Below are 14,135 nucleotides of genomic sequence, written 5' to 3'. Positions count from 1 at the left end.
GTCTGCTCACATAATATATTAAGTCCTAGAGTTAATAATAGGAGTTCTAATCAAGCACCCAGCAGCCAGAGGGCACCTCCAGGCATGTAGTGTGTAGGGTCAGGCTACGGCAGGAAGATCTATGAATATGTCAGCTGGAAAAGAACACTCAATGCCCACACTAGTAGTAATTCAGGACTAGTGAGGGTGGTATGAATTAGCAAGCAGTTGTTGATTGAAGTGTACATGATTTTAAATGGCCTTGAAGCCAGCAGAGCAAAGAAAGAGATTGATTTTCCTAAGGATATTGGGGGTTTTATCATAGGACTTGCCTACAGTTTTTGCTTGCCTAAGATTCCCATATTCCTTCATGGAATCTATTAGCCAGCAGCAAGTAATGGCAGTTGTCCGCTTGATCTATTAACACTTTACGGGTCTTATGGAAACTCTACTAAAATTAAAATGAAGGGCTTATTGAGAAAAATGCGCCCACCCCCCCTACAGTGGTGGTCAGAATGCCACCCTTAGGCTGGGTACACACGTGCAATGGTTCTCGTCTGATAATCTGCTCAGGGCCGATATCGGGCAAGAATCTTGCATGTGTACAGTGCTTGTCATCCATCGTCCGAGCAACTGTTCTGGTGGATCCACGAACGACGAGTGATCGTAATGGAAGTAAAGGGGGAAATAACGCAGCGGGGTGCCACTCTGTCATTTTCTCTCTCTTCACAGAGCAGAAAGGTGTTGTATGTACAGCACTCATTCATGCATCGTGCAGTCGTTCGTTGTTAGAAAGGTTTGTGAAAGATTCTTTCCAACAACAATTATTGCATGTGTGTACATAGCCTAACATGCAGCTACAGAGATAGGAGCTCAATCCGCTACATCTTAGGGAACCTCAAGCAACCTCTGAAGAAATCTTAAAGTTCCACAAACAATGGTCAAGAATGGCTGCTTTAGACAGCTGATGCAGATAAGCAACTTAAAAAAAAAACATTGTTCTAGGAAAATACTAAAAACTCTTGAATTGCATCTGAACACAAAGCAACCAATGTTTATCAAACAAAAACAAAGACTGCAATGAGAAGAATTATTTAGATAGTAGCCCCATATCAAATTACCTATTGTTGGGTTAACAAAAAAACAAAAACAGGAACTGCAGGGCTTAGCAGGGTAAAGTGTCCCCTGTGCCCTCACAAAGACATGATAACAAGATCATCATTTATAACTAGAACAAAATTTTCACAGAAATTACCGACAAATTAATCATTGTCAAAAGAAGGCAAGTAGTTTCTACAACACTTCCTTCCACACTCTTCCTTTTGCTTTGTTACAGGATTACATTATGTAAAGTGACACCACAAGGAAAATACCAACTACCTGGAATATGTTACACAGGTGTGTTGCTGTGTCCTGACCTTCTGTGTGTGGTAAAGGTAAAATGTTAACCCTGAACTACAAAAAGTAAGCACTCCACAGATAGAGAACCTTGCACAAGATGTATTGCAACACCAAGATCATATAAATGTAGCTAAATATAACTTTGTCATGTGCAACAACACTTTCTGCAGGGAAAAAAAGAGCAGCCTGCAGTCATTGAAAAATAATCAACAATTTCTCACATGGGCACACTGCCATGACGGCTCTGAAAGCTTTTCCGTTTGATGTGTATTAAAGCTGTCAGCACTAAGAGATTGTGAGCTTTTCTTCAAGCTGATTGAATAAGTCCTTTGTGTGCCTGTATTGGTTTTCATATACAGACTCTTGCTGTACCTTGATTTCTGATTGTGCACAATGGTAATTTATTTGCCTTCCTGGTTACACACATATATATTACACATCTATTTCTACACTGCACAACGGCTATTCATGCTAACATTTGGTCACACAGGCAAAGCTTGCAAGACTTGTTTATATTCTGTAACATTTTGCTGATTCAGTAACAAGATGTTATCACTCTATTTAAAACAATTATTACTGACTGCACACACATGGGAGCTCAAAGCTGTTCTTTGCTTTAGGTGATTTTATTGTTTAACCAATAAACTGGAAAATGAAAATCTGCCTAAGGCTGCTGAAGTCCTAAAATCCCAGCTTGATGCAGCTTTACCATAGAAACCCACTGAAAGCAATAGGTTTGTAAATCCAGAGCGATGGCAAGATAACAAAGCAGACATGGATTGGACATCTCTGGGGAACTTCTGATCAGTGAGTAATTATACAAAGTAAATCCTACCAATTAGTACCTAGGGATATGCGGAAAGGTTTTCACACTTCCCAGTGAGGATATTCTCTTGAAAGCTCAACCTCCACCTACCAGTGCTAACCATAACCACACATCCCGCTGCTCTCTTACTTTAATCACAGCTTCGGGTCCAACCCCTGAGTAAGCAAAGTGGAAATAGTCTGCTATCCCTCATCCTGTGTGCCAGTGTTCAGGTCTGAGGATCACTAGCTCAGCACTGCCCCCCCTTATTTATATAAGCACCAGGTATTTCCAAGGGCTCCAACAGAGCAAGAGAGAGGCAGGAGAAGGAAGCTTTGTTCAAGAGAACCTGGAATATTGCACTAAATGGTCCAAATGATAGCTTGGTTGAACTATATGCATGAAATATAAACACAAAGCGAAAAGTGCTGAATAATTTAATCAGAGAACAAGTAAAAGGATTTAGAAATATGAAACTCTTGACCTTTTAGTTTAGGAATAAAAAGTGAAAAAGAAAAATATATGGAAGTTATTTGACTCTTGTGTGGCCACAATCTTGTGGCCAAAAACAAGTACTATGGCTCAAATGTGAGTATGGTGGCCCTAGATGCTTCCAGATTATGGGTTTCAAAAAAGCAACAGCCATTCTTTGTTCCACACATTGGGCCTGATTTATTAAAGCTCTCTAAGGCAGGAGAGGATACACTTTTATCAGTTAAGCTGGGTGATCCAGCAAACCTGGAATGGGTTTCTTTCTAGCAAGTCATTTGCTAGAAAATGTTTTGAATCCTGGACCAGAACCATTCCAGGTTTGCTGGATCACCCAGATTTACTGATGAAAGTGTATCCTTTCCAACCTTGGAGAGCTTTAATACATCAGGCTCATTGTTTCCATGCGGAGGTGGACATTTATTTAGAGGCAGGGATTTGCTTACTTGCCGAGAAGAGTTAAGCATGCTGAAGAGTGAACAGAGGGGACTTAAATCTTCTCAGAGACATCATACACAACTGCTATGAGGCTGTAGGCACAGGAGTGCCTGTGCATACTCACATACCAGAAAAATAATTATTTTCAGCTTGAATTCAGGACAAAGGGTGAAAATGTCAGGGTACTGCATATGCACATTTCACATTTCTAAATGTTCCCTACAACAAAGCTAATCTTCACTTTTTGAGTTTATTCCCACGTTCAGTAAGTTGGTAAATTTAAATGTGAATGGAACCCATTTTGATGTTGAAAGTTTCAAGGTAGATGAATACTTAGGCAGTCCATGGAATGTTGGGATTTGGGGACAGAACTAGTAACAGACCTCACATGGAGGCACTCAGAGGTACATGCCATCTGCTGACACTTCAGGTTCACTTTTTTCCCACCATATATAAACGAAATGTAAAGTAATGAAATCTCAGTTCTTCTTCCAATGTCATCCTCTTCTGTTTACTAAAGTATTTTAGCTTCCCGTTAGCTGAAATCTTGTTATTTCTGGTTCAAAAGTTAAACTTCATTACATTTTTGTTTTTTTCTGACCTGAGTATAAAAAGTCTGGTTAGGTGTGCTTCTGTGTCAAAGAAATATTAGGATATATAAGAGTGAAAGAATATGTCTGGACTCCAAGACAGAGCCCAATGGGTAACATTTGGTAAAGAAAAGAAATCCTATGCCTTCTGTTTTGAAATTTTTTTTTGGGGATCACAAAATTTCAGGTGCACCTGCATTGGCAGTTTCTGCATGGACCTGTATAAGGATAGAAGCAGAAGTGAGGTCTGAAATGAACAAAGGCACGTGAGAACAGGCCACAATGGTGATGCACACAGTCAGCTTTGCATGTAATCTCTTGGCAAACCCTGGCTGGTGTTTGACCCACAGACTAAAAACCTCAGCAGCTGAGATATCAGGATGAGTCACTCCGACCATCGTCCTTTAGTACCTGCATTTCACTTAGTGCTGCGTCACAATCTCTGTGCCTGACACTTACTGGCAGCTGTGCCCACTTCCACGCTGGCAGCTCAGTACATACAACACAGACAGGACGGTTCTCCTTTCACTTCCTTTGAGAGATGATGGGAGCAGTGGCCATTCTGACACGTACATACAACACACACATGTGGTATTGTGCTTTGTGAAAGTTCACAAGTTTATAACTATTTGTAAAATATGAAAATGATTAATAAAATAGATTGGGGAAATTGGAAAGGCTAATATTGATATGTGTTCCAGGTCTGTGACTTAATATGGGGTCAGTGTAACATGATAGACAGGAAACAATAGGAAATACCCAGCCCTATGCTGGATGGGCAGATGTTGGTTTTCTATAAATCTGACTGCATTGTATGATCTTAGTCCAGATGTAGCTTATATTTCTGGGCACTTTTTACACAGAAAAGACTCTTCTCATTCCAGTAAATGAAGGGACACAATGTTTCAGGCATAGCATGGGTAGTAATGATAAATTACACAACAGTTTATAGAAAATATAAATCCAGTCACACCATTCTCATAAAGGCAATCTAATGTCCCTGTCATGTTTAAAACAAGTACATAGACACATTTATCTAAAGATCACTGCCCAAAGCCCCCACCACATCCACATTTTCACACACACATTCCAGGTCAGATGTGGACACATGCCATAACCTACAAGTAAGTTTTATTTCAGCTTGTATAGGCAGAGCAGTGTGCAGCATTTTTACAAAAAATATCAAAATCTGCTCCAGAAACCTCTTCTTGAAGCCTTTTAATCGGAACTCTACATCAAATTGAAAGAACTAAACTTACAAAGTAAAACATTGGGTACAGGGAGATTCTATAATAATGGAAAAGGCAATATGCCTCCTGCGATAAAAATCACCAGCCCATTCAAAATATTTTCTGTAATATTCAGTCCAAAAAGAACTCCTGTGTGTATAATTGAGCGATACGTCATTCTGGTCAGGTCATATATCTTAAAAGCGGAAAAGTACAGTATATAAAAAAAATGCCAACAATGACTGAGTCCCCTACAGTGAATGTTTGATAAATGTCACATTCACTCAATGATAAATATGCTCACAAAGCCCCGCAGAGATGTCAGATTTATGTCACTGGAAGTGGCCTTGTGTGATTGTACAAGCAGCAGCACTTCCATGTAATCTCCACAATAGGAAATTACAGTGGCCATTCCCAGTCGTTCATCAATCCACCAGGATGTTGGGGGTTAGCAGTATTGCAGTACACATGATAGATTTTCACTAGTGATGAGCTACATGTAGGTTTAGTGTTTCCTGAAATAAAGGAAATCTTAGCTGTCTGTACACAATCTTCTTATTACATAGAGATTTACTTTGTGAAGCCATCTGGAGGGTTGGGGTACATAAGTGGGCCTCTCATTTGTAAGAAAAAAATAAATAAAAATAAAAAATAAAACAAAGATTTTTTTTTTAATGTGCACGGTCTCCTGAAACAATCTGCACACACAGGCTTTGTAACTACTTGATGCCATTTGAAAGCCTGCTAAGCACTTGGTAAGTGACAGTCCGCATTGTCATTCTCTGCTGTACATCTTCATACTGGAACATTTTCTTTAATGGCTTCTATAAATCTTCGTAAAGGCCGTACACAATGCTTTCACACAGTGTCAGTACACTGGATCACTTTGCACGGTAACTTGGCATATTCTGTTTATGCCTGCTCATCATGACAAAAATACTGCCGGGTTTACTTCTGCTTTAACCAAACCAAATTAAAGTCATTAATTCTTCGGGTTTATATAACTCCTGGCCTTATCAATGTAAATCAATTATCTTCCTGTTTTAAGCCAAACCATGAATAGGTGTGAGTGATATTTGTAATTTTCCACTAAGCTTTCCCTGTACACTGACACAACCCATACTGTCATTGCATTGCAGTGATGAAGGATCCCATTTATCAGACATGCATGGAGCACACTGAATATTGCAGCACCAATGCAGCAGCATGCATTACTCGCCACTATATAGATAGTAATATAGACTAATAGATACAACAAGCACAGAAGACAGATTGCTGGCTGACACACATGAAACCAGAGATATAACAGAGCTGATATAAAGCAATACTCGTAGATCGGCCACCATGCCGTGTGTTTTGTACAGTAATGATGGCCGATCTGTCTGCAGAATATAGAATACAAGGGGGGGGGGGATCTCCTGTGCTAGGTGTATGGGCAGCGATCACCGATGTGAATCGTCTAATCTCCGGGCCCCCCATCAGCACAGCCGGCTCCCCATAATAATACGGGGAGGGCCCAGATCAGCCCTGCCTACACAGAAAATGGACTCCACAAGCCCGGTGATCGCACATACAGCCCGATCTCTACATGTACAATCACCATACACACACGGCCGGGGTCACATCTGCACAAAACACCTAAACCTGCGATAAGCTGCCAATCCCCGGAGAGGGGGCGTATCGTACATACAGACGGATCGTACCTCTTTTATGCAGCTCGCGCAGTGGTATGTCATCTCCACCCCCATCATAGGGTAAGTAGGGGTCTGCTGCCTCTTCCATGAGGGCTCCGGGCACAGGATTGCAGCTCATGCACGCAGCACAGGCTGGGACGCTGCCATGTTTGCTCGGCGCTGCCTCCTTGCAGCCTCAATTGGTGACGTCATCACATATTGGACTCAATGCTACCGACTAGCGGCGACCGAGGGAATAATCCCAGATGTGTGCAGTGCTGCTATAAAGGAGATTGTAGGATATAATGTGTACACGTACATGGCAGCATTCCCCTCATATTGTGCTACTACACTGCTCTAATACTGGGGCTTCTAGTCCTGGTGAGCAGATAGCCTGTATATAGGGAGAGCTCTGCCCAACTACTGCCCTATAATACTTTGATCCTTCCCTCTATACAGGAATGTATTATATTACCAGGATTTATATAGCGCCAACATATTACGCAGTGCTGTACATTAAATAGGGATGATGGGCACCTTGGAAGATCAGCAGACCTGTGGTGGTTTCAGTCATCATGACTTCCCAATGACTCGGTCATTGCATGCTAGAATTGGGAGGACTTCTCCTAGGACCCTATACTCACCGCCTTCATAATTCACATTGTATTTTGTTTGGCTGAGTTTAATCTGAATGCATTAAAACACCAACATCCAGCAATGCAATGTTCAGCAATCACAGACTGCTCAGGGGTAGCAAGTCAGTAAAGATATAATAATGTGCAATTTTCTCCCCAGACACTTTTAGCTGGGCGTACCACCCGGCACTTTCTGGGTGGTTACTGATAAGTTGGGTCACAATACGGGAGCTGCCACCGCCTACGATTTCTTCCTATCCAGCTTTAAAAAAATTCTGGGTTCAGCACTGATGTAGATTTACTGATGGGTTTTGTTCATTCACATATATGTATGCCTGATATTTATTTTATATACACAGATAATGGCAATACTTCCAGAACTACACTACACACCATCAGCTTTGGTCCACGCTCACTATGATTTGGTGAATATAATATGGTGATTCACTCAGTAAGAATGTTATTGACAATGATGAACAAAACTATTATATGCATGGACAGAACAAAAATCAATGGTTCATGGCTTCTATTCATTGCCCCCTCCATGATTCTACATAACAAACGTATTCAATGTATTAGATGGCATAGCAAAGCTGTAACTCAACTCACAGGTTCACCAAAACCTTAACATAAGACACATATTGATTTAGCAATTAAATAGTCTCGTAAAGCTCCACAAATGTATGAATGGGTTACATGGACTACAAACAAGTGTTCACATATCCCAGTCATTGCTCTTATAGCCAGACTTGTAATGCCACAAGCCTGTGTTTAGCAATGGTACTATAATAAGTTTACTCACCAAGAAAGGAATACACAAACATTTTCATGATGGGCTCCTATCCTAGAAAGGCCAATACATTTCTTGTGCCAATTTGTATGACTTTGGTAAAAGGGCATGGAGTCATCACAGACAGCAATAATTATTACCTAGTAGAGCAAGGAAGGTTCAGAGCCTTTATTTTACTGCTGACCATAAATGAGGTCAGAACATGGGGAGAAATAAATATGAGGTTACAGATTGTATCTAAAACCCGGCAGAAACGTTCCTCACAATCAGCCAAAAACATCCTAACAGGCTGTGCATAGTGAATGAAAAAGCACAGAAGTGTGAGGAGGCACAACACCAATATAAAGATAACCCCTTTTGCTGTACTTTCAGGAAAAAGGGAAATACAGGGTTTAGATGACATTTCAAGTAAGCACTTACTGCATAAAAAGGTACACAATATTAAACCTGAAATACAGCCATATCATCATTCTCCTATGGGCTCTTCTCTTGTTATAAAACTGCTCTGTTTTTGCTCACAGTGTGCATTAGAAGTTGCAGCAAGTCAGAGCCTGCCTCCTTTCCTGGCTAAATGATTGCAGAATCATATATGGCCCTTTTGGGGTGGAATGCACCAGGGGAGCATTTGCTCTTTCCATTGCATGCGCTCATCTGTACTTCTGTATATCACATTCCTCATTGTGTGCACCAATACATCACAGTCTATGCTACCGTTTGTGTGCTTTACACCACCATCCCATTTTGCACATTTTACTGTATATTCCCTTTTCTATATTGTCTTCTCTTTGTATCTCTTTCAAACTGCTTTGGAATATTTCTATTCAATATGGGCCACATGTAGGCCAAACCTTCTGTAAAAGCCATTGAACACTATCTGACTCTTAGAACAAATGTTCCAGCCCTGATTTTTTTTTTTATTCATGAACACTCATCATCATAGGACCCTTCTCTGCCCCAGATGCTTCTTCCTGCCTGTAAGTGCTCAGCATAACTTTCATGCTGATGTGCAGGGTTTACAACATCCCAGCAATAAAGGTAACCAAAGACCACAAAACCTTGGTGAAAATGTCAGAATGGCAAATAGAGCTGAGAGATATGAGAGCGGATATGGCAGCCCTAGAAGGGGACGAGTTACTAGAAATGTCTGCCAGAATGTGTAACATAGAGTTACTGCACATAGAGTAATAAAAACCTCAGGAGGCTCCAATTGGTAATTTTAAGATTTTTCTTTTATCTCCCTTCCTGTCTATCACCTATTACCTGGAAAAGAAGCAGAATGAAATCTTCTAATACAAGTAATAGTACATCTCTTCCCTTCTCTGATACAATATTATTTTGAAGATTTCAGATTTATTGCATGACTGAAATGCAAATTAAATACACCAGACATCAAACTGCAACACTTGCCCAAAGCACAAGGACAAATGCCCAAATATAGTTTTTTGCGGGCAATTTTAGTTGGTTCATTGATTTATTTATTTTAAAGGATCATTTTATATATTTAAATTATGTATACAATTGAGCATGAGGATGAGACAACTGCTGTAAAATCTGTAGGCTAATATAACAGGTAAAGCAAGAGATGAGATAAAAAAAAAAAAAAAAAAAAAAAAGAATTTAGTTTTAGCTGTCTAAAAAAATTCAATGGCAGATATATTTCCTACCTGGTAAATAAATAAATAGAAATACATTCTTGTATTCTGCCAATAACAGAAAATATGCCTGCTAACATATAATTCTGTCAGTGGTCCCCCAGAAGTTACCTGATCTGGCACACTTCTTTTGATCCATCTACAGTTATTATTATTATTTAGCGCCAACATATTACGCAGCGCTGTACATTAAAAAAAAGGTGTTTCAAATGACAGAAAGATACAGACAGCGACACAGGAGGAGAAAAGAACCCCGACCCGAAGAGCTGACAAACTAAAAGGTGGGGGAAGTATGACATAATAGGACAGTTGGAAAGATTAGAATCTAATATACAAGGGAACCTCCAGGTATATCACAATCACTTTGCCTAAGAATATTGTTTATGCTGCTGAGGTATATAGATGTTATTCATAGCTTGATACATTTTACAGTGTTGTTTGACATAGTATATACTGTAGTTCCTGTTCGCTCTTTAGATGCTTGAAATGTTAGTCTCCGTACACTGTTGCTAGGTTTCCAAAGGGAATTAGGCTTTGTATTAAATTTTAAAAAGTGTGTCACTCCTGTGGGACAGGATTAGTAAATGTTCTGTAAATGCAATAATGCACCGCATATCATGAATTTAAAGGAGAAGTGACATCAACACTGCAGGTCTGACCCAGTAAGACTTGGTCGCAAAAATTTCATACATTGTATGTGCAAACATTACTTGGCACTGCCCACGTTGGTCATACATGTTCCAATTTGTGAGTGATGTGCAATTTCCTTTATGGCTTTTGTAAACAATGTACACAACACAATATATGCACATTCACTATCTAGTACAACAGCATGTCTGAACACATGTAGATTATGTATATTCAGATCATTCTACTATAATGATACTTACATATAAATCTATAGCAAATGAGTGGATGTGAGGTGCATTGTCAGCTTTACCATTTATTGCCATCACTGGAGGCAGAAAGGTACATACTAAGGAGAAAACAGAACAGGTTGTGCATCAGATTGGGCATCATTCTGAACCAATCTGTCAGTTTTGTCACCACATCCTCAGAGCGGAGTAGGATCATTCCTTTACCTCTAATGTCTAGGGAACTGTAGGATTTGTAATGATGTAAGCTGGGTATACTTATAGTTTTTCAGTTCTGATCTCTCACAATTTCAGGTCTACAATTCTTTTTAAACCCACACCTCACTGCCATTACCTGCTGTATAAATTTGTTTTTGCACAGAAAACATAATCCTCTTAGACTTGTAGATTTAATTAAGTAGTTCTCTTCTAACTGCAACATGTTTAAATGGCAGAGCTTTTTCTTAAAGGTTAAGTGTAATTTCAAACAACAAGACACATTCTTTATGCCCCCTACCTCTATCCTTCACTAAAAGTCTTTCCTTTGTGTGCAAAAAATCTCCGTAGACTTCCTGAAAAGGGAGAATCTTGGGAAATGTTCCATAGAAGTCTATTGTGATCTACTGCCATGGCCAGAGAACATTTTCACTGAATGATGTAAATATTGTGGGAGGCCAAATCTGCAATATGGAGATAATATGGAACTGGGGGGGCGAAATGAATAGCTACACTTTGTTAGAAAGTTTTTCTTGCACTTGAAATATCTGCATTAAATTTTACTTCTTTACAAACCCTACAAAGTCAGGAAAATACCTGATTAACCTGGCAGAAATGCACTACTTTTCTGCTGTGGACTGACAACATCTGTTTACAACAGTGTGTTGGCAAGTCTACAAATCTCTACACGTTTATATAATATCAACATGGAAAAACATGAAACACACATAAAAATGTTAACCATTGTCAAAATACTGTGTGTTTACTGAAAATACACTGTACTTCTGCGTCAAATTTACACTTTTTCGGTGCATTACCTATTGCATGTTAACACATTAAACTTACTTGCAGTGATACTTAACCATATTCCCCTTCATCTGCACCAGGCTTCATCAGTTTGTGATTGGTATCTATTTATTACGGGTACGATGTGCCTCCAGGCTGGTTCCATAGACCACATATTTATTTCTAGCCTATGTCAGTGTCTGACTAAGAATACTAACACATGTCAGATTAGTCTCGTCCGATAATTTCCTTAGGACTGAAATCAGACGCGATGCTGGGGTGTGTACAACACTGGTGGATCCATGCATGACGAATGATCGTATTGAAAGTGAAGGGGAGCGAGCACAGCGGGGTGCCACTCCGTCTTTCTCCCCCTCTTCCCCCATACAGCAGAACAGCGTTGTATGTACTGCGCTTGTTCATGCAATATGCCGTCTTTTGTTGTTGGAAAGTATCGTGAAAGATTCTTTCCAACAAAAATTGCACGTGTGTACCTAGCCTAAGTTACCGTGTATCCTGGGATGGCTCTCTGGTCAGTTTTGCCTATTTTATATGTATATATTATAGAAGTGAAAATTCAGCTACTGGAATCTATTTTATATGGTGTGGTAGGCTAATAATTTTATATTTCAGATGCAAAGTTCCCACAGCAAATTATTTCAGAAAAAAATCTCTGTATTAAAAAAAAAAAAGGGAGGTGATCCAAATCACTAACATAATACCGAAAACTGTAATTGGTTTGGATTCACTGGGTCTTTCAAGGTTATCCCCCTACTCTTGGCAAACATTCATCCATAGTCAGCAGAAAGAAACAGGGAACAAACACAATTTCTCCTATGAGCACAAACTAAATGTCTTTCCTGAGACCTCAGCGGTCTTCATTACTACCCATACACACAATAATATTTTTATTACTAATATTAAACTGAGCAGTTTATGCATTTGGATACCCAAATGATGTTCAAACACTGGCACACAGAATGAAATTAAGAACTTGTTTGAGCTGTAGGACAATCTTTTAGTGTATATACATTAAACACAGGCACAACTGTATGACAAAAATGGAATAATTTAATCTAATTACATACTATCCAAGGCAGCACATCACAACCTTTATAAACTGCATCCAATCTGCACTGCACATTGATTTTACACAATGTTTACAACTGATCAGCTTCCACATCCCTGGCCAGCCCATGACAAGCTCGATGTGTTTATATTCTGCCATTATGTCTGTGCATGAATGCTTTTCCCATACTTTCTGAATGTACAACAAGAAACAGCTGGAAGGTCATCTGTCTCACTGCTTACATGTCAGCCTGGAGCAAGGTGACCGGCTGTCTTGTCTGGGGTAGTAAAACCTTTTTCTAATGAATTATATACAAACCACAGAGAAATACCATAACTCGGTTTAGGATTGCATTAATCAGTGTGGAAATAAGTGGGTATTTATTATACAAGCACAAAACAGAAAATGGTGTTTAATACACACTGTGGGTCTGGATTCTGTGTCTGTAAGGTATTTCTGCAATAAATGAGGTTTCTTTGCTTTAAGAAGATTCAGGCTTGCAAAAAAATGAATAGGAGAACACATTTGTAATTAGTTTCACAAAAAATTTTTTTTTGTGATCATTTCCATTAACAGTTTAGGAGTGATGGGTGTACAGACAGGCTGCTCTGCAAAACCGTTGTTTTGTTCTATAAAGAACGGTATTGTATACCAATAGCAGTCAGTTGTTAGTAATCCAACCTGGCGCATCCCTAACCACCTCTTTAATGTTGGAAGGCAAACCTGTATGTATTGTAATATTGTGAAAAAGTGTTTCAGGCCATAAAAATCCTAATTACTAACATTTTTTAACGCTTGTCACATGCACGGCTCCAAGACTTTTTTTTAGAGCTGCCCAACTCTCTTCATATGACCAATGGTGTTCATAAAACTTGCAATAGGAGATGGATTGAAAGATCGTCATGCAGCTACTCTAATTGGCAAATTAAGACAAGTAACTGTTGCAGCCAGGGCCCCTAAGACAGATGCCATTTTAAAAAAAAGGAGTCATTTTGGATCAAACAACACGCTGGGGATACACCTATTTGATGGTAAAGCGTTTGCTTGAACTAAAAGACTTTCTTTTAGAAAAGAACTGGGCAATGAAAATGTTTTATTAACTGAAAGTCAATGGATACAAGTAAAAGAACTGGAAAATCTACTTTCCAACCTCTTTACTGTCACCAAGAGTTTGCAATCTGAAGATTTAACACCTGGTAGATTCTTCTTGAAATGGAAGAGCTTGATATTTTGCCTGAGCAAAAGTGGAGGGGTTATTATCTGATGGCATTGTATCTTCAATGAAGAAAAGAAAGAATCTCTTACTTTTTTAACCCCCCTAGCGGTATTCCCGAGTGTGACTCGGGGTGGAAAAAATTGCAAAAAGCGGTAACCCCGAGTCACACTCGGAGTACCTTTGAGGGTCCCTCTTACCTTATCCCCGCGCTCCAGCGGCGATCTCACGATCCCGCTGTGATGGCGGGGCGCTTCTCCGTCGGGGGGCGTGGCCGGGTGGGAAATTTAAAAGCAGATTACGGAGTAATCTGCTT

General features: G+C 39.6%; 1 protein-coding gene across 5 annotated transcripts in view; it reads right to left on the bottom strand.

Moving 5' to 3' along the window:
• The window catches only part of CLCN3 (chloride voltage-gated channel 3), a 54,345-nt gene that overhangs the window by 22,952 nt on the left and 17,258 nt on the right, over window positions 1-14,135 (bottom strand). For 2 of the 5 annotated variants that reach the window (XM_072406042.1, XM_072406044.1), the window contains exon 1: window positions 6,635-6,806. The exons of the other annotated variants lie outside the window; for them this stretch is intronic. In XM_072406042.1, the coding sequence (XP_072262143.1) occupies window positions 6,635-6,743 (109 nt within the window). In that variant the 5' untranslated portion in view covers window positions 6,744-6,806. Of the gene's footprint in view, window positions 1-6,634; window positions 6,807-14,135 lie in introns of those variants that run through there. 5 annotated transcript variants of the gene reach the window in all.

This window comes from Pyxicephalus adspersus, chromosome 3 (assembly GCF_032062135.1).
Source record: "Pyxicephalus adspersus chromosome 3, UCB_Pads_2.0, whole genome shotgun sequence".
Classification (NCBI taxonomy): domain Eukaryota; kingdom Metazoa; phylum Chordata; class Amphibia; order Anura; family Pyxicephalidae; genus Pyxicephalus; species Pyxicephalus adspersus.
Note: the sequence above shows the minus strand (reverse complement) of the source record. Positions and strands in the feature narration are given on the sequence as shown.